Source organism: Sminthopsis crassicaudata, chromosome 2 (genome assembly GCF_048593235.1).
Source record: "Sminthopsis crassicaudata isolate SCR6 chromosome 2, ASM4859323v1, whole genome shotgun sequence".
Lineage (NCBI taxonomy): Eukaryota > Metazoa > Chordata > Mammalia > Dasyuromorphia > Dasyuridae > Sminthopsis > Sminthopsis crassicaudata.
Window position 1 is genome coordinate 279,433,643 of NC_133618.1, and position 26,109 is coordinate 279,459,751.

The 26,109-nt window shown below is 33.8% G+C and overlaps 1 protein-coding gene across 1 annotated transcript in view; it reads right to left on the minus strand.

Annotated features, from left to right (window-relative positions):
- Window positions 1-26,109, minus strand: part of NUBPL (NUBP iron-sulfur cluster assembly factor, mitochondrial) — a 313,921-nt gene that overhangs the window by 168,650 nt on the left and 119,162 nt on the right. Inside the window, exons 5-6 of the mRNA XM_074289555.1 lie at window positions 18,638-18,677; window positions 18,448-18,538 (exon numbers count right to left, since the gene is read on the minus strand). Of these exons, the coding sequence (XP_074145656.1) occupies window positions 18,448-18,538; window positions 18,638-18,677 (131 nt within the window). The remainder of the gene's footprint in view (window positions 1-18,447; window positions 18,539-18,637; window positions 18,678-26,109) is intronic.

Sequence of the window (26,109 nt, forward strand, 5' to 3'; positions counted from 1 at the left end):
CCGGTGTTTACACCCTCTCTGCAGCTCCTGGCTTGCTGCCAAGACGGAGCATCCACACTGGGGCAAAAGCCCTTTCACAGAAATGGCAGAGATCACACCCCTCCCCCTCCGGTCTGAGCTGTGTGAGCTGCCTGTCTTGCTCTGGCTGTCTGCCCTCAGTCTGCGCCCAGTCTGATTGACCCTCCCCCGAACAAACACAGACCTTTTCTGGCGACTTTCAAGGATGTCTTCTCTTGGTGATAATTTGTGGATTTCTTTCTGGGTCAAGCATTAAGTCAGAGGCTTGTCATGAAGTAAGTTCTGAGAGAAAACGAGGAGCTCAAGCAGCTGTCTGCCTCCACGCCGCCATCTTGGCCGGAAGTCCGATTTTTTCATTCTTTCAAAAATAAAACATTAGCCAAAAACTCCTTAAGAAAAGGAAGTAATTAATGGTAGTAATAATAATCATAAGTGGCTCAACTTGAGTGTTATGGGATTGCAAAGGAAGTAAGTATAACCTGCTGCTGTCATTACTGAGGAGGAATTCAAGGAAGAAGAGGTTGATACTTCCTGATGCCTGATACAAAATTGTCTGTTGAGTCACCTGCACTGAGTAGAGTGATCACATTAAAACATTAGAAGAGTTTTGAGAGGCGCTCAGAACAATTCAGAAATCTGGGCTCTGTGTCTCTTGCTCTGTATATTCTCATTATTTTGCTGTATGAAATAATTCATATTTATATAACATTTTACAATTTATAAAGTAATTTCTTGTAAGGAATATTGTGAAGTATTGGAATCCCCATTTTATAGATGAGGAAATTAAGGCATAGAAATGTAAATGATTTGCTCAGGATCACAAACTGGATAGGTATCAGTTATGAATCCAAGCCAGGTTTAATCACTTAAATTATGTTGTCTTCACTACAAAACCCCATGTCCTACTCAAGGATCTTCTTACTGTGGGTCAAGAAAAGTTTTTTAGAAGGAAATAAAATGTTAAGCTGACCTTCAAGGAAATGATGGAGCTAAATTAGCACAAAAGAAGAATAGAGGACAATTTATATAGGAAAGAAGAATAATCAACATTTAAGTATTTCTTTAACTGCTTCTCTTTTATAACTCATTCTGCTTCCTGGTTGATGGGTATTTCTCCTATTAGCTGGAGATATATTAAAATTGTAACAATTTATATAAAGCTTGAAAGTTTTTAAAAATACTTTCATGTGAGATTATTTGAATCCCAATGCTTAATAAGCAGATCCTTAATAAATGCTTCTTTCAGAAGGTGGGATTTTAGCTGAGATTTGAAGAAATCCATGAGGCAAGAACAAAGAAGGACAGAATCCCAGTCAGTGAAAAGACACAAGATTAAACCTCCCAGGTATGGAAATTCCCTCTACCAACAATTCAATACTTATTGAATGGAATCAAATAATCAGCTATTGTTCAGTTGTGTCTAACTCTTCACACCCCCATTTGGTGTTTTCTTGACAATGATATTGGAGTGATTTGTCCTTTTTTCTCTCTGCAATTCATCTTAAAGATAAGGAAACTGAGGCAAACTTCTGGGTTAAGTGACTTGTCTAGGGTCACACAGCTAGTAAGTGTCTAAGGCCAGATTTGAACTCAAGGAGATGAGTCTGACTCTAAGGTCAGCACTCCATCTATCATACCACCTACTGCCCAAAATTCTCATAACAGAGTAGTAATCAGAATGATCAATACTGTATAATATGCAGTTCTGTGTTCAACTAAATATGATCTTTTATCTATTAATAGGTAGCATGAAGCAATAAAGATAACATTACCCTTGGAGTCAGCAGAACCTAGGTCTAAGTTCTACCTTAGACATTATGCCTCATTATGCCTTAGTTTCTTCATCTGTAAAAAGGAGTCGAATTCAAACCTGTAAAGTCCCTCCAGCTCTAAAGTTATCATCCTATGCTCAGGAGTCTTAGACCACAAGTCTAAGTACATAAGTCTTAGCACAATATGAGACCCTCTGGGGAAAGGACAAGTTCATTTTTGTCTTTGTGTCTTCAATGTTTACCACAGGACCTAGCAAATAATTTAAAACTTCATTAATAAATTCATTATTCATAAAATAAATGAATAAAAACTTCATAAATAAATAAACTTCATTAATAAATAAAAATTGCAGTTTTCTTCACCAAGACACTTGAAAACTTCTTCCTTAAAACTAAAACAAAAACTAGATTTGTATCAAAAACATTTTTGTTAGGGATCATGATGGGCAGGTATCACTCAATGCTGGCCAAGAGTTCTGCAAATAATTGTTGATGATGATGAGGGTAGCCAAAAGGATTCCTGACTCTACAAAAGGCATCTGTTGCTAAATCTCTTCTATCTCGAATACAGACGTTTCAATGGCCCTGAGACTGGGGACCAACCTAAAGAAATTAAATCATGCTAGATTTTTTTTTTAAGTGCCTGAATATAAGAGTTATGACCATGCCTGAAGTGACCTTCAATTAGATTAGATTTTGGTCTCTCATCTTTACAAATAAAAGGAATACAAAGACAATTTGAACACACCTGCTTCATGCATTAAACAAATTCTCTCGCTCCCTTCCCCCAAGTACCAGGTTAGAAAAGTCATAAGACTTTGAGACAAAAAACTTGGATAAGATCCTTAAGGACCCTAACAATGACTAGTGCTTACTTCAAATGAAATCAGAATCGATTAAAGTTACATTCCCTTTAATGTCTTATAGAGACACCTTAAACACCTGAATGATGAGGCTGATGGAATAAGTTAAATTGTATCTCCAACATGAGAATAGATGAAGTACCTGAAGGGGCCAGACCATAAAATGGAATGAATGAGGTTAGACGCCCCAAAATTGATGAGAAAGGACATTCAGTGATTTTACCCAGAGTTAATGGGCAAGTCTGTGAACTTTTTCTATTGGATGTAATAAATTTCATTAGTATGCTCAGATCTAGCTCACTTAATTATCTTAAGAACTTCATTTAATATTTTATCTCTCTGCCTGAGTGTCTGGGAGCTTCTGAAATTCAATCTATCATACTGTAAATCTAGATAAAGAGGGTAATTTACATTGTTTATATGTAGCTGAAAGAGGAAGAATGAGTTATTTCTTTAGGACTTGTCTAAACCAAATGGCTACTCAAAGTTTGGGTTTTGCTTTTCAACTGCATTGCATAACTTCTAAGTCAGAAACTCTTCAGATACATACATTTATTGTGACTAGATGGAAATCAGAATAGATATAATCATTATATCTGTCATCTGGCTACTGAAATTTGAAGTTAGATTTAAGATCTTTGTAGTTTCTATGTATATTCAGTGGTCTACAAAAAAAAATAGTTGCTTAACAAATGCTAGATTTCTTGAATTTTTGAATTCCAAATATCTGTGCTAATTATTTTGTTGTACTGAAATTGTGCTATACAGGCTACTATTTGAAATGAAATTAGTTTCCATTGGAATATGTATATTACATATATATGTGTATGTATATAAATGTTCCTTTATTACACTGCAAATTTTGCTATATATGAGTCTATATGTATGCATGTATATATGTGAGTGCATGTACATATATATTTAGCATATATATGCTTTAAATGTAAACATATGCCTTGCTGTAGAGATATCAGGGCTTATAAATGAAGTAATAAAGGTAAACTCTGCAATAACCTGGTTCAAATTCCATTTCAGATTCATATAAGCTCTGTTACCATGAATGAATCTCCTTACTTCTCTCAGTTTCCTTGTGCACAAAATGAGCATCATAAAACCTGAACCAACTATCTCACTGTGTCATTGTAAGACTCAATGCTCTTTATAAAACTTAAAGTACCATATAAATGTCAGTTTTTATTGTTATTCATGTCATTCTCATCCTTTTCGATGAAGTTCAAACAGAAATGATCCTGGGACAAGTCACTGGCTTCATAATATCATTTTACATTTAATGTTCTACAAAGTGCTGCACGGGGAGGGGGAGGAAGAATTGCCTTTTGTAATTAAATAAAATTATGGGGATGTAACCTCATCTTTTGTAAGCACACTGAAGGTATCTTCAGGACAACTCAAATAGCAGAGAGGACAAAAAACATCATTTGTACCTAAGCCTGTTCCCACATGATTTTTTTTTTTTCTCCTGAGTCTTTATGTGAGATACCATTAAAATTCTAAGATATTACACTTTCATATGGAGCAATCTGTTGCTAAGTTAAAACTATTTTGCTCATAGAGTTCTATGAGTTATACTTACCCTTCAACTCATAACTCTAAGAAAATTAATTTTATCTTACATGCAAAAATCTACAGTCACATGAATATCAGAATTGTTTCATAATTATGGAATTAATCTAATTCATCTGAATATAGACATTGATTTTTACATCAATGTTATATCTTAGCAATTGTGGGCAACAATTTAGACTTAAGTAATAATTTAGGTCCAGTACTGTTTATTATTGATTTTAAAGAATAAATCTTAAATCTGTGGTTACTAACTATAAGATATGTTAGGGTCATGCACAGAAAAAGAAGAGATAAAGAAAGGAAAACATCTACCAAAAAAAGGTATATCTGCTAAAGCATGAAACTAGAAGTTTATGAAGATACTGTTAATAATTCTGACCAAGCAGCAATTAACAGTATGCAAGTAGAGAATCAAAGAAGTCACACAGTGTATCAACTAGTCTGACTAAGATGTTATGGCCCCATGAGGTGTTAGACAAACACAGTATGAATCAATTCAGCTTAGTAGCTGAAACATCTGCTCCACACAGAAACTATGTTCATCAAGAATATTTTATGGATAGTTATACATAAAGAAGACTCCATAGTCTATAGTTTCAGAATTGTGAATTACTTGAACGAAGCACAGGAACTTCCCTCATTCATGTGTCTCCCTGTCAAATTTCTGCCAGTATGTGCCCACTCTTCCAAAAAGATACTGCATGAAGAAAAATATGACTCAAGTTTATTCGTGGTTTATGAAGTACTGATTAACTCAGCATTTTGAGTGCTATTATGTATAAGATCTAAAAGAGCATCCAGTTTTGAATGAACTAAGTGAAGATTCAAGAGCTGGAGTGCTGAGTAAAGGAACTATAGTCATTTTTCCATCAATATACAACAAGGTTACTCTTAGGATCTTGGAGAAATCTGAGTGGATTCATGTGCTGAGAGAGTTTCTCTGGGCTAGACATCTATTAATATAAGAACAGGAATAAATGAACAAATCCTGAGAGTAAATGTGAGATGTGAGGTTAGGAGTGTAAGTGGCCACCCCATGTAACCTCTATATCTATATTTTTAAAAGCTTTTTATTCCATGTAGCTTGAAGTTTATAAAAATATATTGTGATGAAATCTACTTAAAATGGCATTCTTAAATTTTATAGATTGATGTATTTCTTAGCAATTATGGGCAACAGTTTAGACTGAAATAATAAATTAGTTCCAGTATTATTTATTCTTTAAAATCAAATAATAAACAACACTGGACCTAAATTAATTCCTTTGAATTGACCAATAAGTCCAAAACTATCTATGGTGAGTCCATCTATAGTTTCGGATGGTAATGACCTGGTCTTGAATTGACATTATAATACCTCTGTTTCTATAAATAAACCAGTATTCAGCCATTTGTTCAATATTTCCTCATCAACAGATTATTGGTTGAATTCATATGAATGTTTCCTATATAAAGGATCTTGAAATTTTACTCAGAGGTAGTGAGGTAGCACTGGATCTAAAATCAGAAAGACATGAATTCAAATCTAATCTTTTACACTTATTGTCTATGTCAACCTGGGCAAATCACTTAACTTCTGTCTACCTAAACTTCCTCAATTGTAAAACAGGAATGAAATAATAGCAGCAATTTCACAGGGTTGTGAAGAAAAGGGAGATAGAATTTATAACATACTTAGCATAGTGCCTCAAAGTAGATTTTTAATAAAGCTTATTCCTTTCTCTATTTGCATCTTTTATCACTTCATAGACTCCTCATGAAAATAAACTACTCTTGGTTATTTTCAATAAATCCAATGGCATAGACCTACTGTCACTCTTACTATCATTTATTCCAAAAGTATTTTATGAGCTTTTAAGCTGTTCTTTATTCTGAGAGCTTCTTGTTTATACTCTGACAAACTGTACTTTGAAAACTTGTAATCCTTTACCTCCCCCTTTTAAAAAATGTATTCTTTTTCCATGGCTGACAAAGTGATAGGTCTGCTATATCATTAATATTAGATCTCATTAATATACTTTTCAGATCTGCTATGGTTCATTTGGCAGTTCTAAAAGGATATATTAAGATGGCATTGTATTGGTATTAATTATTGGAGGCATGTTCTTCCCATTGTTTTAATTTCAGAATGATATTTAGAATTTCACATATATCCAAAGCTTCCTCTTTGAAAATGTATGGTCACTGTGCCTTGTATGAAAAGAAATCAAGGTATCTGTAATTGTTACTTTCAATCATTAGTCTAACTAACCTCTCAATTCAAGCTCAAAGCTTCTCGTCTCTTCCTCAGCACGCATCAAGTATTATACATTTATCAAGTCCAAATGCCATATTCTTATCACAACAGAAAAATTTTACAAAAGGGAAAGCTGTTTAATGTGCTATATGTGGTAATGTTATCCATTTATACCAAGTGACTCCCAATATGTTTGGGTATAAGTTGCTCCTTAAAATGGAAGTCACAGTCAGTTCCATTTGGGAGAGATGATAAAATATTCAAGAACAGTTAAAACCATAAGGAGCTTAAATAGTCTCCCTGAAAGCTGTCATATTTTATACCAATTCTTCTTGAAATTCTAGTGACATGCTTTTAGAGAACAATTTTCCATGTGGACTTTAAATTCTCTATCAATATTACTATTCTTGAACCTATCTTATATAAATAAGCCATGAGTGCAGAACTGAGTCAGAGGCTTTGATGTATAGAAAAAAGTCAAAATAAATGTCCCAGTAGTTTTGAATGGATTGTTCCATAAACACTGAATCAAAGTTATAAGTTACTCTTTTTGGATCACTTATTTAACTATTTGACCAATTTAATGTTTTCTTATAAGTACTTTTTTTTGTGATGCAAGATATATGTGTATTGTAGAAAGTATGTAAAATGGTATATATATATATATCAATAACTATAACAATATTAGTAATTATATAGCACTTTAAGGTTTGCAAAGCATTTTACACTCTATTTTATTTATACATATATAAATATATATATTATATATTTATTTATATATAAATATATATTTTATTTATACATATATAAATATATATTTATATGTATTTATTTATATATGTTTATAATTTATTTTATACTCTATTTGAAGTCACTAGTATTCTCATCTTTTGATAAGACATATCTGATACCTTTTGTTAAATAATCACACACACACACACACACACACACACACACACACACACACACACACACACACACTCTCACACACTTGACCAGGCTTCAGAAAGGAATATTATAGAAATGTTTTTCATATACCACTCTGACATATCTGAACCTACGTTCAAATTATTTTGCAAATATGTGACACTTTCCTTAAAGCAGGTATTGTCATTTATGATATTAACCAACCAATGAATTAACAAATTAGCATTTATTAAAACTATAATGTATTAGAAATAGTGCTAGATTTTAGTTACAAATATATATATAAAATCCCTGTTCTCAATGAGCTTACACTCTATGAGAAGAAACAATGTGTAAATAAACATACATATAAACAATTTATTCACAAGAAAAACAATTAAAGGTAAGCTATTCAGAGAAAGTATACTACCACTTGGAGGGGGGGAATCAGGAAAGATTGAGCTGCCTTTTGAAGGGGGTTTCTAATGAAGGGAGAAGAAAGAGAGAAAACATTTCATAGATGGAAAATTACCAATATAAGGACATAGAGACAAATAACAGTATCATTTGGGAGGAACAGAGAGAACAGTTTGGCTGAATTGCAGACTATAGCAATGCTAATAGGATGCAAGATTTATGGTTCATAATTGATCTAACCTGACCTTTCCATAAATTAATTTTGAACAGAAATTTTTCATCTCCTCCTTTAAATCATTTTTTCTTTCTTCTCTGATTTTTTTCTCAAGTCTCTAAAATATAGTTTTTGACTGTTGCTTTGATTCTTATCAACTCAACTTTTGCCAAATTTTGCCTTTCACTTTGGTTCTAGCAGATGCCAATTTTTTTTTATTTAGAATTTTTTCCACAGTATATATGCATGAGTAATTTTTTTATAATATTATCCCTTGTTTTCATTTTTCCAAATTATCCTCCCCCTCCCTCTACTCCCTCCCCCCGATGACAGGCAATCCCATACATTTTACATGTGTTACAATATAACCTATATGTGTGTAAATACCATTTTCTTGTTGCACATTAGGTATTAGATTCCGAACGTATAAGTAACCTGGGTAGAGAGACAGTAGTGCTAACAATTTACATTCACTTCCCAGTGTTCCTTCTCTGGGTGTAGTTGTTTCTGTCCATCATTGATCAACTGGAAGTGAGTTGGATCTTCTTTATGTTGAAGATTTCCACTTCTATCAGAATACATCTTCATACTGTGTATGAAGTGTACAGCGATCTTCTGGTTCTATTCATTTCACTCAGCATCAGTTGATGTAAGTCTCTCCAAGCCTCTCTGTATTCCTCCTGCTGGTCATTTCTTACAGAGCAATAATATTCCATAACCTTCATATACCATAATTTACCCAACCATTCTCCAATTGATGGACATCCATTCATCTTCCAGTTTCTAGCCACTACAAAAAGAGCTGCCACAAACATTTTGGCACAGACAGGTCCCTTTCCGCTCTTTAGTATTTCTTTAGGATATAAGCCCAATAGCAGCAATGCTGGGTCAAAGGGTATGCACAGTTTGATAACTTTTGGGGCATAGTTCCAAATTGCTCTCCAGAATGGCTGGATTCTTTCACAACTCCACCAACAATGTATCAGTGTCCAGTTTTCCCACATCCCCTCCAACATTCATCATTATTTTTTCCTGTCATCTTAGCCAATCTGACAGGTGTGTAGTGGTATCTCAGAGTTGTCTTAATTTGCATTTCTCAAATCAGCAGTGATTTAGAGTACTCTTTCATATGAGTGGATATAGTTTCAATTTTGCAGATGCCAATTTTTGAAATATTCTCTTTTGGTACAGTTTGGTATAGTACTTGGCTTCATGTCATCAAACTCAAAAGGAGTTTCTTAAAATTCCAGTCTAAATATTGTCATTTCTTTTAAAAAAGCAAGTAAGATATTGGAATGCCATATGCTTGTATAAAATATAGAGTTTTTTTAATGCCTTAAGGTTTTTCAACTTTTCCCTCTTCCAATTTAAATAGCTACTTAATTTTTCCTTTTATTTCATATTATTTGAGTTTCTTGGATGTTTCTTGGATGAATCATTTAGCATTAATCTGCACAACTGTTGCTGCACAACTTGGAGGAGAGGACATCATGGACAAAAAAGCAATTAGCAAGTACTTGACAACAGCTGATAAGGTCTGTTTCCAATTTTGTTATGATAGTATACTATTAGTAGCATAATATACCATGTGTTGATGGTTTTGCCAGTGTTAGTGTTCAATACCATTTGCCCTAAAGGATTTTTCAAAAGATAGAAAGATAGACAGATAATTAGATAAATAGGAAAGGAGGAAGGATGACATTAAAAAGGCAGGAAGGAATGAAAAAAGGAAGGAAGGAAGGAAGGAAGGAAGGAAGGAAGGAAGGAAGGAAGGAAGGAAGGAAGGAAGGAAGGAAGGAAGGAAGGAAGGAAGGAAGGAAGGAAGGAAGGAAGGAAGGAAGGAAGGAAGGAAGGAAGGAAGGAAGGAAGGAAGGAAGGAAGGAAGGAAGGAAAGAAGGAAGGAAGGAAAGAAGGAAGGAAGGAAGGAAGGAAGGAAGGAAGGAAGGAAGGAAGGAAGGAAGGAAGGAAGGAAGGAAGGAAGGAAGGAAGGAAGGAAGGAAGGAAGGAAGGAAGGAAGGAAGGAAGGAAGGAAGGAAGGAAGGAAGGAAGGAAGGAAGGAAGAAAAGGTAGAAGGGAGAAAGGGAGAAAGGGAGGAAGGAAGGAAAAGGAGATTTTTATGAAGCACTCACTGTGTGGTAGGCACTATTTTAAGCAATGAAGAAACATATAAGTAAGCAAGATAGGCAACACATAAAGCAAAAGTGGAGAAGCAGGATGGAGGTAGGGAAAGGAAGAGCATTAGTATAGGGACAAAACAGTTGGCTAGGAGGAGGAAGGTGAAGAGGAAAAAAGGAGAAAAATTCTGGAGAGTTGAATTGTGAATGAACTGAAACATGGCTGGGGAGGGCCCCAGGAGGGCCTGACACAGTGCTGTGGGCAGTCAATAAGCATTCAGGGTGGAGGTTTGTCAGGAGTGAGATCTCATTTGTTCCTATGTATCTTGTCCCCTTAAAGTCTCAGAATATGAAAGAGTGTCAATCACTCTGCTGTCTTCCATGTCAAGTTAATCATCACAGTGGTTCTAAGTGGGGGGGAGGGGAGACTACGTTAGTCTGACAGGGGCAGTTACATCACATTGATCAAAGGAATTGGCTGTTGTTATTGCTATTGTTGTTATTATTAAATGAATCAGATGTGGCAAAGGAATTGAATTTGTATATGTTTATTTTGAAACATTGACAATATCTAGTAGAATACTATTATATCAACCATGGTGTGTGGGAGGAAATAATTTTGTTAATTAGACATATTAAACAGTGAAAAAGAATATAACATTGTATCACCTTGTGTAAATCACTTGGCATTTCAAAAACTATTCAAATTTGTTTAGCCTTTCTAATGAGAGGTATTTAGGGAAATCTAAATTTATACTTTATACAGGATTAAGGCCAGTTTAGTCCGCACTCAAGAGCAAAACTCTTTAGGAAGAGAGCCTTCCTCATTCACAAGTGAAATTCCATTGTCAGGAAAATCACTAATATCCCCAACTATCAGGGGAATAGGACTCATTCCTACTGCAGGATCTGCTAAAGTGAAACTGCTTCTTTAGTTGCTAGGAAACAACCAACTCATTATATGCCATTATCAGCACCCTAGAGAAGGAAACTGGCATCTGCCTCACATTTGGGGATATTGGAGATTGAAGTAATAGCACTGCAACTGCTGCCAAAAATCCTTGGTCTCCCAGGGTTTGCTTTGTGACTACAGCAGGTGCTGACATCAGCCCTGTCTTTGAAGTTTTCATTCCTGTAGCTTTTTTCAAACAACTGAAGAGATTTCTCCTAAAATTCCACATTTTCAAATTCAAACCTTCCCGTTTCAGCTAAGTTATTTCTCTGGCAAATCTAATGGGGGTTGGGAAGGATTGCTTGAGGCTGAAAGATTAAAAGAATTGTTGATCAAATGAAATTTGTGGGATCTTTATGTCTAAAATTACCTAAAAATAATGCTCAAGATGGAAGGTAAAATGAAACATAAAAAGATCAGTAAGAAAACATGGCACACAAGTTGCTAAACACAGGCAGGAATGCTTTTATTGCCCTCTATTTTAATGGCTATTATATGTAACATTATAGCCATACCCTGTGCCAATAACTTGCAATGTTGCAGATACTATCTCACACTTACTAAATCCAAACATAATGATAGTTAACAGTTACATAACGCTTTTAAGATTTATAATATACTTTATATATATTACCTTCTGGCTCCTAACAAGAATCCTATGACATAAGATCTACAGATATTATTATTATAAAAATCAATAACAGCTGCATTTCTTTGTATAATTTATGCCTCTTTTAACAGATGATTTGCTACTAAAATGGTATAGTGGGACATACCTGGAAATTGCTTGATGCTGATAGAAGGAATTACAAGACTCCTAGGACTGCTGCTTCTGAGGCCTGGAATCTGTCCCCTCTCTGATATTCACAAGGCTTGCTAAGGAGGTAACCCCCACCTTCTTTCGTGCCTTTATTCAATAAGTCTTTATTAAACAATCCTAAGATAATATTATCTACATATACTTTGAACCATGAGACCAGTTATATTTGGCAAAACTTAGGTGTATGATGCTTATGTATTTCCAATAAATTGTTATGAACCTATAACTGCAGTGTTGGACTTATCTTTAATGTCACCCAGAGATCTATAGAAGTAGACTTGAATTCAAAAGTTATAAATTAGGGTTCAGAGAGACTGCTGCAAATCCTATGGAAAAACTCAGATTGAAGCTAGGATTTCCCAAGAGTAACAATCATTTATGGCTTTGTTTCATGAAGCAGGCTAGCATATTCTACCCCAAAGAAATCACAGAAAGGTGGAAAAACTCACATGTAGAAAAATACTTAGCTGTTTTTAATGTTTAAATAAAAGAATTAGAAACTCCTGGGGTTCCTATCAACTGACTAACTAAACAATTTATGGCAGATGAATATAATGGAATATTACTGTATTGTAATAAATAGATGAAAAGGATAGTTTAAAAGCAACCTGGGATGATATCTATAAACATGCAGAATGACATAAGAATAGCAGAACAAGAATAATAATTTAGGTAGCAACAGTTACATTGTAAGAGACTTAAGAATTCTCATCAATACAATAAGCATCTGTGATTCTGGAAGACTAATGGTAAACTATGCTGCTCATCTCCTAACAGAAAGGTAACAGATTCAAGATACAGAATGAGACCTGCATTTCTGGAAATTAACAATTTTGGAATTAATTTTGACTGACTATATATATTTGTTCCAAAGGTTTTCTTTTTCTTTTTTTTAAGTTGGGAAAGAATTGGAATGAAATAAAATAAATGTTTGTTAATTGAAAAGTGAAATTTTAAATTAAAAAAAAAAAAAAAAAAGGAGATAGGGACAATACATTCAGAGTCTAGACTCTAGCCTTTTAATCACAGGAATGCAAATGCCCCAAGGAAATCCTGAGGCCTTGGTAGCTGTTAGGTCACTTAGTTTATGATGTGACTAACCAGAATATTATTGCCCTAATAAATATTGTATTTTTATTTTTAAAACATATGCATAGATAATTTTCAACATTGCAAAACCTTACATTCAATTGTTTTCCCTCTCTTCCTCCACCTTTAGAGGACAAGAAATCCAATATATGTTAAACATGTGCAATTCTTCTATTCATATATGATAGTGTATTTACCTAGTTTTCCTAATTACCAGTTTCCCTTAAGCTTAGAAAGCAATGACCCTCAAAGTAGATAAATGTCACCCAGCATCACTCAAATAAGCACTCCATCCATGGAGAGTAATTGTTTGAGCTGTCTCTTGATAAATAGAATTGGATAGGTAGAGCAAAATAAGAAGGCTGTTACAGGAAAAGGAAATAGTATAACCAAAGGCAGAGAAATGGAAGAGTTACAGGTTCTATTTGATCCACCTCATACAGCATCTTCTCTAACATATGCAGTCCTCCCCCCTCATTCCCAAACTATTTTACTCATCCCAATATTTCACATCTTTGCTCCCTGAAATAAACCTTTTCCTCCTGATTGCTTCTTCCCAAATTCTTTCCAATATAGGTAGGCTCCATGCTGACCCAACCTGTATCTCTAAAAATTCCCTTTACATCTTCCTATACAAGCCATCCTCCCTGGATCACATTGTGAGAAAACTTCTCTTTGCTTCTTACCCTGTCATTTTTAAAGAAATTGGCATCCCCCACCACCACCCCAACAACCCTGAGTCTCTAGATGCTCCCAAAGAAACTTTTCCCACATTCCCTGACTCAGGGAAAGAACAGAAAGGGTCCGTCTGTTCCTCTCTCACTAGTGGCACTTCCCATGCCAGTTTATATTAACTTCTTCAAATCACCACCATTACTCATTTCTGCCACTATAGGCAAGAACTGCTCCTACTTACTTTTTTCAGGACCAGCACTTGGCCTGGCACATAGAAATAACATAATAAATGATTGTTGATTGATTGATTGATGTCCTTCCTTAAGGACTTCAGAATATGATCAACAGTTTTCCTCTATACTGCATCTTTAGTAACTTCCACATACATACTCACACTAGCAGCATGGTCAAAGCCCAGCCTTGGTCATCACATAGCACTGCTTCAATTTCAAAATCCCGAACTTAGTACCCTTTCTCCAATCACACTGTCCTTACCTGTTATTTTTCCTATTGTCCACTAATATACTACTGAAACTTTTCTATGCTACTGCCTATGCCACTGATATTTCAATTAGTTCATTAGTCCCTTTTTAACTAAACTTGATTCTCTGGCTAGCATGATTACATGGCCATCTAGTCAATGATCCATTCATCAACATCATTTGTCATCATCATAATCTCTCCCCCTCCCTCTCCCTCCTTGTCTTCAACCTTTTGGTTTTCTTCAAGCCTCAGCTAAACCCCACCTTTTAGAAGAAGACTTTCCCAATCCCCCTTAATGTTACTGTCTTCCCTCTGAGATTATCTCTAATCTATTCTGTATATATCTTCCTCTTACATAGTTGTTGGCACATTGTAACCCTCATTATATAATAAACTCCTTGAGGCAAGGACAATTTTTGCCTTTCTTTGTACCACCAATGCTTAACACAGTACCTGGCACATTGTAAGTGTTCAGTAAAAGTTTGTTCTGTTGTTGTTCAGTCATTTCAGTCATGTCTGACTCTTCATGACACTTTGGGGTTTCCTTGGAAAAGAACTGTGGTGGCTTGCCATTTCCTTTGCAATCTCATTTTATAGATGAGGAAACTTGAGGCAGACAATGTTAAGTGACTTGCCCTGGGTCACACAGCTAGTAAATGTCTGAGACCAGCTCTAAATTCAATGAGATGAGTCTTTCAGACTCCAGACCTAGCACTCAAACTACTGCACCACCTAGCTGCCCCAAATATTTGTTCATGTCACTCAATTCACTAATATTCTACATTTCTCTGCCCTTCAGCTTTCTACTACACTAAATCTCAGCCTTCTGTCAGCTAGCCCTTTTCTCTGTTTTATCTACTTCTACTTCAAGGATTTCAAAGTTGCTAAAGAAAATTAAAAACGGGGCTAGGATCAAGTGGCCCACCTCTAGCATACTTCAAGTGGCTCCTCTCCCAACATTCCTTTCATTCATTTCTCTTTTATCCCTTAGTTAACTCCTCATAACAGCTGTTCTGAACCTCCTCTACATTCTCAAACCTCTAATCCTACTGCAGCCTCCCTCACTCTTGGCAGCTCAACTTGCCTCTGCTATACTAAAAAACATCTTCAGCATGTGGCAAGAGCTCTCTCATCTACCCTCATTTCTGCTTTAAAGTATTCTTTCTATACTTCTACTTCCTTTCTTTCTTCCAGCTTCAACCCAAGAGATGTCTCTCTCCTTTCCAAGTAACAGAATAACCTTTAATCTTGATCACCTCCCTCCCATGTTCTTCTACATGATATTCCTTCATTCTTTAACATTTTCAATCTCTCCCTTTTTCTATGCTACTTTCTGCTTAAAAACATGAATAAATGTCTCCTGTTTAGCAAGAAAAGACACATTAGATCCTATATTAAGGTTCTAAAAAATACCATTAGATTTTCAAATTGAAATTCCTGTTTCTCTTCTTTTTTTCATGGCCTGACTTTCTTTAAAAGCTTTTATATTCATTTTTATTTTCAAAACATATGCATGGATAATTTTTCAACATTAACCCTTATGTAGCCTTGTGTTTCAGATTTTCCCATTCTTCCCCGCCCATCCCCTTTCCTAGATGGCAAGCAATACAATATATGTTATACATGTTAAAATACATTAAATCCAATATGTTCAAATGTATTTATACAATTCTCTTGCTGCACATAAAAAATCAGATCAAAAAGGAAAGAAAATGAGTAAAAAAACAAAATGCAAATGAACAACAACAAATAGAGTAAGAATGTTATGTTGTGATCCACATTCAGTTCCCACAGTCCTCTCTCTGCATGTAGATGGCTCTCTTCATCACAAGATCATTGGAACTGGTATCATTCATGTTATTGTTGGAAGGAGTCACATTCATAAGAATTGATTATCACATAATTTTAATGTTGCCATATACAATGATCTCCTGGTTCTGCTCATTTCACTTAACATTAGTTCATGTAAGTCTCCCCAGGCCTCTCTAAAATCATCCTCCTGATTGTCTTTTATAGAACAATAACATTCCATTACATTCATATACCATAATTTATTCAGCCATTCTCCAATTGCTGGGAATCCATTCAGTTTCCAGTTTCTTGCTACTAAAAAGAGGGTTGCCACAAACATTTTTGCACATACAGGTCCCTTTCCCTTCTTTAAGATCTCTTTGGGATACAGACCCAATAGAAACACTGCTGGATCAAAGGGTATGCATAGTTTGATACCCTTTGAGCATAGTTCCAAATTGTTCTTCAGAATGGTTGATGGAGTTGTGAACGGATCCAACCATTGGATCTGTTCACAACTCTACCAACAATCTATCAGTGTCCCAGTTTTCCCACATCCCCTCCAACATTCATCATTATCTTTTCCTGTCATGTTAGCCAATCTGAGAGGTGTATAGTGGTGTCTCAAAAATGTCTTAATTTGCATTTCTCTGATAAATAATGATTTAGAGCACCTTTTCATATGATTAGAAATGTATCCTCCAAGACCCAACTGAACTTCCACCTCCTCTAATGTTCAACCATCTTATTCCTTTATACTCCTATTTACTTTTCTAAATCTTTTATTTGCTATTTAATTACACACTATTTATGTTATTTGTGGCAGCACAGAGGGGTAGAAAGATGATGACCTTGGATTTAATAAGTTCTAGGTTCAAGAACCCCAGAGACACAGAATTGGGTGACTAACAAAAAGACAGGTAACTTCACAGCATTTCCCCACCTTTACACACACACACACACACACACACACACACACACACACACACACACACACACACACACACATATACTCCGGACAAAAACTCTCTAAGATTGTAAGTTACAAGTGTGTTGCTGATATGTAGTAAGAATTTCCATACCAAGAATTCTTTACTGTGATGAAAAGATCCAAACCAAAATGTTACTTTCCTATTTTTTCAAAAAACAGGTTTTTATTGATACCTTGTTTCAACATCATCTATATTCCTATATTTCCTTCTTTTTTATACTTCTCTCCCCTATCGCCCAGAAATCTATCCCTTTTAATCAAGAATTTTTTAAAAAGAAAGAAAAAAATTAGTAAAATTAATCCACACATTAAAAATAATCCGACATTATAGACAATGTTCCATATATGTACACACAGATACTTTTGAAAATAGGGTTAGAAGTGGGGTAGTTTCTCATATCTCTTCCTTGGGGCAAAGTCTTATATTATTATTTAACTTGATCTGTCTCCTCTGCTAGATAATTAAGTTCCTTAAGTTCAAGGATCCTCTCCATGCTTCTGTAACCCCCTTAGCAAGTAGCAGAGAGCTATTCATATGGAACATTCAATAAACATTGTTTTAAAGGAATAAATGAGGATTATGAGCAAAATGAATTATTCAAATTTCTTAAACTGTCCTGTCTTCTGAAGGACTCTTACTGAAAATAATTATAAACTTCACAATTGGGAAGTGAGGAAGGAAATATATGGAGTAAAGTAAATTATATAAATCAGTATATAAATATTTTCACATTTGGGCCATATGTCCATGAAAATATACCTACTTAGTGGGCTACACCATGAGAGAGAATTTTAATTTCAAAGCAAATTCTCTCTGCCACCAGTTCATTTCCAACTTGCTTCTATTTACTATCATTTAATGTATAGGAAGGTAACACAAATAATTTTAAAATTATTCTAAGGCAAAGCTCACCGGAAGCTTAAACCTGCTGAAATATTCACAAACAACCAGAGTTCATTCCAACATAAATGACATTTGGATTATCCTTTATTATGACATACCCCCTTAACGGTTGCCCTTTTTACATGTATAATTAAAAGTCAACAAGATGGATACATATAATTCTACAGACAGACAGACAGAGACAGTATCTTACCTCATTATGGAGCAATTTTAAGTAGCAAGCACTATAATATATGAGTTATTTTTGCTCAGAGAACTCCTGCTCAGCCCTTACAACACCAAAATGGCTACAATGTGATTAACAGTAACTCAGAGGAAGGCAAATTACTGTGTTACTGTATTAAATAGATTTTCTCTTATGCTTAGAGACTCCACATTTTCACAATACTACATAAGTAAAATATTATGACTTTGTACTTATAGCCAATGGAAAACATTAAATCAGGTAAAAATGAAATTTCACTCTGGCGCCACCTAATTCATTCAGTCCATCTAGTAGATTCCTTTAAAAAAAAATCTCTGACTTGGATTCAAATTCCAGTATACTCCAATTAACAAGAAAATTGATTACATCCATGGCACTGACAGGAGGGCAGTTGAAAGTGAATTTCTTACCTGTCTGATCATTTTCTCTATGGCTGACATCACCATAAGTCCTCTCCAAACAACTGGTGCCATCTCTTCTACCAGGAATCCCATAGACATACTACAGTAAGAAAGCAAAAATAGATTTTTCACAGAAAAAAGAGAAGAACAAAAAAGGTTCTGCAAAGTAGCTTAAGGTGAGTAGGAAGGACAAACTTACCAAGAGATACCATAATTCAAAAGGGGTCTCATTAAGTTACCTAAAATAGGAAACAAATAACTGTTTAGAAAATGGAGACATTACTTCATTATAAATACATCAACATGTTTTCCTGTCAACAGCTATCAGGCTTAGCAGTGAAAATGGCTTTCTACCATTATGTCAGTAGACATTTCTTGTTCCAGACTAATTCAGAAAAAAATAAGTCATTATTTTAATGATTTTTTCAATACTTATTCTACAATTTCCAATTCATTCAATGCAGTTTTCAATAGTTCAGGCAAAACACAAACATGTCACTTAAAGATTCCATCAGGCTTAACTTCTTAAAATATTTTGTAAAGAGCATCCTTTTATGTAGAAAAAGATCCATCAGCAACTTGGAATTATTTTATATTCAAAAACAGCCTCAATAAATAAATGTGCATTGTCAAAAGCATTTTAAATTGTATATTTTGAATGACTCTCAAATTTTAATACTAATTTTTGCTAAGTTATATAGAAAAGGCAGAATTCTGCATCATAATTCTCTCAAGCTTTTAGCTTGAATTAAAAAAAAGCTTTCAAAAGGTGGAAAACTTTAGATTTTGTACTGAGGAGTGAAATCATGAAAGTTGGAAACACCAAAAGTTGCACTGGTATCTACAAAGTAGTAAATATAAACAGCAAACTAACAATATACTAAATACATAAATCTTCCACAAAGAATTTTGGGAAGGACTTAAATAAAAATTATCTAAGGTGACAAGGAATGTATGGATTATGATATGAACCGATCAATGGCAGAACAACCTATTTAATGATATCATGGATATAATTTAATAAATTAATATTCAAGTAACATTTTAAAAGGACATTCTACTAGAAAAGTGCAATACAACAACAAAGCTCTTTTGGATATGCTTTTAAAATAGCAAAACAAAAGCTAGGGCCACAAATTGAACACAATTGAAATAACAGAACAAAACTAAAAGCTAAAGGATGGAGTAGAGGTATCTAAAAATAGAGACAATATTCCTGAGTAGGAGATGAACAATAAATGACAAATTAAACTTCAAAAGGATATACAGCCTGAGAAGAATTATAAGAGAATGAAAAGAAATCTGTTGGGGAATATGCCTATGAGGAAAATCTTTACCTAAGCAAGGAATAGAGATGATCATAAATGACAAAGACAACTTAAGTTATATGAAATTAAAAAACTTTTGCAAAAGTCAATGTAATTAAGATAGTAGAATCTATGAGTTAAAGGAGAAATTACACGACATATATCTGATAAAAGTCCGATATCCAAGATTCATATAGAATTGATATAATATATATGCACAAAAGACATCTCTCAAATTATAAACAATGAGTATGAAATTCTCAAAAGAAGAAACTCAAAATACTAATAACTATTTGAAAGAATTCCCCAAATCACTAATGATAAGAGACATACAAATTAAAATTCTTGGATTTTATCTCACACTCATTAGATTGCAAAAATGATAAATGGCAAAAATTGTAAATTTTTGAGATGTAGGATGGTAAAGCTATTAGTCTATCCATTTTGGAAAAAACTATGGAATGACATTATAAAAGTCGTAATAAATTGCATATAACCTTTGATCCAGTGTTATCACTAACAGACATATACTCTAATGAAGTCAAAGACAGAAAGGGAAAAAGAAGAGGGAAATATATGCAAATATATTTAAATTTATTTAATTCAATAAGCATTTATTAGGTATCTATTATGTTCCCCACACTATTAGGGATTAAGGTCACAAAAACACAGATTAAAAAATCCTTGCCTTCAAGTAACTTCTATTTTGATGTGAAGGAAAGAATACATTAATAAATAAGCAAATACAAAATATATAAGACAGAACATAGAACATAATTTTCAGGAGAATGCTTTTTGTAGTAACAGAGAATCAGGGGCAACTAGATGGTGGAGTAGATATAGCACCAACTGTGAAGTTGTGATCTGAGTTCAAATGTTAACCTCAGACTAATACTTCCTACCTATGGGACCCTGGATAAGTCATTAATCCCAACTGCCTCAGCAAAAAAAAAAAAAAAAAAAAACAGCAACAACAAAAACAAAGAATTTGAAAGAAGCATATGCCCATTATTGGGGAATGGATTAAAAAAATGTATATTACTACAATGAAATATTTTTTTGTGCACAATGAAATGATTACTATAATAAATTGAGAGATATCTGGGGAAATTTTACATATTGGTGCAAACATAAGTTGAGCAAAGCCAGGGGTACAATGAATAGACTAATAAGAATAATATAAAGTAAAACAACAGTGAATACAATCACTAATTTTATGATTACAGTACAGTCAGGCATGCTTTTCATCTCTCAACAAAGAGATCACATAGTACAAGGGCATATATCTTCAGACATGGTGCATGTGTTGACTGGTTTTGTTAAACTACCTTTTTTTTTTTTTTTTGTGAAAAGGTACTTCTTATCTCTGTAAAGATCACTATGTTGCTTCTAATTATGAAGGTTTGTGTAAAGGGGTAGAACTAAGCAGATGAAAGGTGACCTAGCACATAGGGCTAATTACCAATTGGACAATTCTCTATTAACATATGTTTGGAGGATGACCCTACTTAACTATTCTGTGCTGGCTGGATCGGTGGGTGTGGACAAAGAAGGAGAAGTGAGATCAGTGGATGCAGTTGGAGGAGGAGATTCATTCTTTTGGAGGTGTGGAGAGAGGAAGGAGATGTGGAAATTGCTAGATCTGATTCCCTAATGGCGACCTTAAAAGACCAAGAATAAAGACTTTTGCTTATCCTGACTCTGGCTGATTCTAAGAGATCCAGAGTCTCAACAGATTTACAACTTCAGTGTCATTCTTAACTTCTCACTCTTCCTCATTCCTATTTCCAGTCAATGCCAAATCTTGTTGACTCAATTACCTCTTCTCACAAACTCTTTAATTCTCTCCAGTCACCATTCCAGTCCAGGTTCTCGTTACAACTTCCCTGGATTATAACAAAAGCCTTACAATTTTGTCATCCATTTTTACATGATATTTTGTTTCTTTTCTTCAAATTAAGGATGAAATAGAAATGGAAAGCAAGGGATATGGTGGTAAAAAATGAAAAAAAAAAAAAGAAAAGTGAAACAAGAAAGAAAAGAGGGTCATTAAAGCATTTTTAAATACATAGAAGAGAATAGAAAGAATAACAAAAAAGATTAAAAACATTAGAAGTTACATTTTAAATTTTACATATTTATATATTTTTAAAGAAAAGCAAATTTTACATAATAGAGATGCAATTTCATGTACAATCTTCTGTTCTACTATATATAGGGAAATATCCATTTTGTTTAGTGTGTTAGAATGTTTTATTATGAATATTTTACATGAATATCAGAGTCTGAAATAAAATCTGGTTGGGATATAAAGAAATTACTGCTAGAATTTTTTTAGAATAACTTCTCAAATAGCCACCCTCCCTCAAACTTCTCCCTTTACCAATTCTCTAGACAGCTACTAAAATGATATTAGTAAAACTTTTCTAACACTTACTCAATTCATTCCAATGATTGTCTATTATCTCTAGGTTCAAATATAAACCCCCCTGTTTGTCACAGGCTTAAAATCTTATTATATGTCATTCCTTCTCATATATTATTAGATTCAACCCATAAAGGTATTCTTGCTATTGTTTAAATATAACATAACATTTTCCATCTCTTTGCCTCTGTCTAGCTATTTCCTGTGACGGGATGTGCCCTCATCTCCTCTGTCTCTTGCAAATCACAATTTTTTTTCAAAGTTCAGTTTAAAGGCTGCTGCTATTGCCTCCACCTTAATGTTACATCACTCTCATTTTGCATATATTTTGGTTCTTTTATTCTGAACATAACAAACACCACAGGTATCCCCATGTACAAAGTAGAAAAGAAAAAGATTGCAAATCTTTACCATATATTCCTTGCTAGCATTTTTCTCTAAGTATTAATAAATCAATAAACATTTATTAAGTACCTTTTAAGCATCAAAAAGGGTACTAATTACAAGGATATGAAAAAGGGCAAAAGATATTCCCTGCCCTCAAGGAGTTTAAAATCTAATAGGTATAAATGTAAAACAAACAAAAAAAAAAATTCAAGATATTTTCAAAGATGTCTTCCTAGTCTATGTTCCCTATTAATCTTCCTTCTGTTCTCTCCTATGAATGTTTTAAATGCTTTAGTTCTTCTTTTTTCTACTGTTTATTTTCATTTTGGCAAGTGTATCATTGAACAGTTAGGTAGCACAGTGGAGAGTACTCTAAACCAGAAGTCAGGAAGATCTGAATTCATTTCTGGCCTCATTACTTGTTGGACAAGTCATATAACTTTGGTTGTCTCAGTTTCCTCATCTGTAAAATGAGTTGGGGAAAATGGCAAACTACTCTAGCATCTTTACCAAGAAAATCCTAAATTATCAGACATGACTGAAATGACTGAACAATAACAACAGCATTTTGTATAAATTTATATGTAGACGTGTTTTTTTTTCCAGTAAAATGTAAGCTTCTTGAATGAAAGGATTGTCTCGTTTTTTTCTTTGTTTGTTTGTTTGTTTGTTTTTTTAATATCCTTAGTACCTGGCATATAGCCTGGTTCTTAGTAACTGCTTAATAAATGCTTCAATAAGTGACTGACTAAAAGAGTGGGTTATATTTTAGGAGAATGAATCATTCACAAGTGATTGATCTATTAAAAATGGCATCTTTAATATTTCTAAATGGCATTTAGACCTATTTGAAGACACTTTGCATTTCTAATTTGTGAACTAAACATATGGTTCAAATAAGAAAAATGAAGAAAGGTACTTTAAAGAAACGGAGAAGATGATGAACTTTTAACCAAAAAGATCTGGGTTCATATTCTAATTTAGTCAATTTAGCAACTGCATAATCTATGGAAAGTTATTTAATCTTTCTGTGTCTCAGCTTCTTCATGTATAAAATGAGGGAGTTGAACTTAATGTCTACAAGGATTATTTCCGTTCTAACCTATGATTTTATAATAAGACAAAAAGAAGAAAATAAAAGAAAGGTAATTAGCAAATTATGACAAAAATGAAAATAAAAAGTGAGAAATATAACTCTTGGGAAGCATAAATAATTCTCTTGTAGACTACCTGGAATGTCATAAGGTTTCTCTTTCATTAAAAAGGCAACAACTTTTAAGATTAATCAATTATTTCTTTCCAGTGGAAAAATATGCTTTGTTTTGTAAGTCTAAAGAAAAATGAGATTTTCTTTTATAATTGTTTAAGTATGCCAATCCCACAAAGTAAGAGATACTGATAATATAAATTTCCCCATCATTATGTTTCATTCTATTCTATCAAACATTACTACAAATAAAATAAATAAAAACATCACTCTTAGTTTCATTTACCATGAAAGTGATACTGACAGTCAGTTCAGGTCAGTGCAAACCAAAATAATCAAATTAACCTAGTAAATACAACATGCATAGGAAAGAGATAATGTCTGGGATATAACTACTACTACGAAAATTTTTATATCTTTACTCTCCTGATACATTATTTTATCAAAATTCCACATTCCTTCCCTAGGAATTCCAAGGTATCTGAATTTGGGAACATTCAGAATCTGTTAGAAACAGATTCTGTTCAAATTCATCTCTGAACTTGCAATTGGGACAGCCAAAGTGCTGTTCCATAAAATACATGTCAGTATATTTCTGCAGAAATGGAAATGAAATCATACTATGAGAACTACATTATCTTCCAAAGACAATTAATTTATCCAATCTTATTAGTTTTTAAGTTTTCCAACAAAGTTATGTTAATATTCAAAAATCCTCCTGCTGCTTAATGCAGAATAAGTTATAAATTAAGTCATCCATCAGTGAGATGAGCACATTCAATATGCCACTATGTACTTTATATACTGCACAAGGAAGAAGCAGAGTGAACTAAAAAAAAAAAAAAAAAGGGGGGGGGGGGGAAGGGGGAGAGTCCAGATGGCATACAGGATAGTTTAGTGACATTCATGGTGTCTTCTATACATATAGGTAAACAAAACTAACACCACTTAAAAGCAAGTATTTATCCTCTGTAAATTGTAAATTCAAATGAAATTAAATGGTTGGTGAAGGTGAAAAAATGTATTTTTAATTAATGGGAAAACAGTTTTGAACAACAGCTTATGATTACAAGTACTAATTAAGTTCCTTACCATAGGATTTTATTTAAAGAAAATATGCATAGCAACTCCTCCACATCATTTGAAGAAAAACTAACAAGCTGCTATTTGCTGAAAGTTTACCCAGAAGCTAGAGAATCCATTGCACTATGAATAACTACATTTTGAAGAGCTCATCATTAGTTGAAGTTATCATGACACAGATCACATTAGTTGAAGTTATCATGACACAGATCATTATTCCCCTCCTCCTCACATCTTCATGATGTTTAATGCACAGAAACACGAAAGATTTTTGCTGCAAGTCAAACCACATCATTTGCCACAATGCCACTCAAAGAGTGAATGACACAGTCTCATCCTCCTCACCCTAGTCAAATAAAGTTCTGCCATTTCTACCCAGTTCGAATGTAATTGATGGATGATATGTCAACAGTCCATTCTGAACAAATTTGGGGACTCCTTTTATATTATAAATTAATTGCCAAAATAGGATGACTGCTACTGTGACCATGTCAAATTGAAGAGTCAGCTAAAAAGAAAATGTTTATTGAATTGAAATAAGCAGACAAATCTCAAAGACTTCTTTAAATCATCCTATTAAACAGCTACAGTAAGGCAATATCATTCAGAACTTCAGGGATAACTTGGGACTATAGTCATGGGCTCTTCTCACAGAAATCCCATTATGTGTTGTTGTTCCTTAGTCAGCTAGATAGGGGCTGTTCACAATCACATAACAGAAAACAAAGAATCTCTGTACCCGCTTTTCTATTCTCCCAATCTTCTCCTTCCTTAAATAAAGGAACACAATTGATAAGACAAACCCTGAATTTCAGAAATGTATTCCCAAAAATCCCATATAAAATATTGCATAATGGGTACTTAAATCTATGGGGAAAATAATAAGAAAGAAATAATAAATTGTATTTCTAAAGAGTTATAAGGTTTATAAAATTACTTTCTCTAAAGCAAGTCTCTAAGGTAGGGTATTCTAAATACAATTTATTCCCATTTTATAGAGAAGAATAACAAGGCTCAAAAAGGTAAAGACGTGTTCGTGATCACCCAACTAGTAAGTGACAGGTCTGAGAACTAAACTTTTTAAGTCCAAAGTCAAAAAACTTGACACCAAAGTTTGATGATGTTATTTTTTAAATAAAAGGAATGATTTAGATATAAAATGGTATTGGTAGGATTAATAAGTACTAAAACTCATATTCACTAACTACAGGAAGGAGGCACCATATTTGTGTGCTTGTATAGTAGTATACTGTACGGAAAAG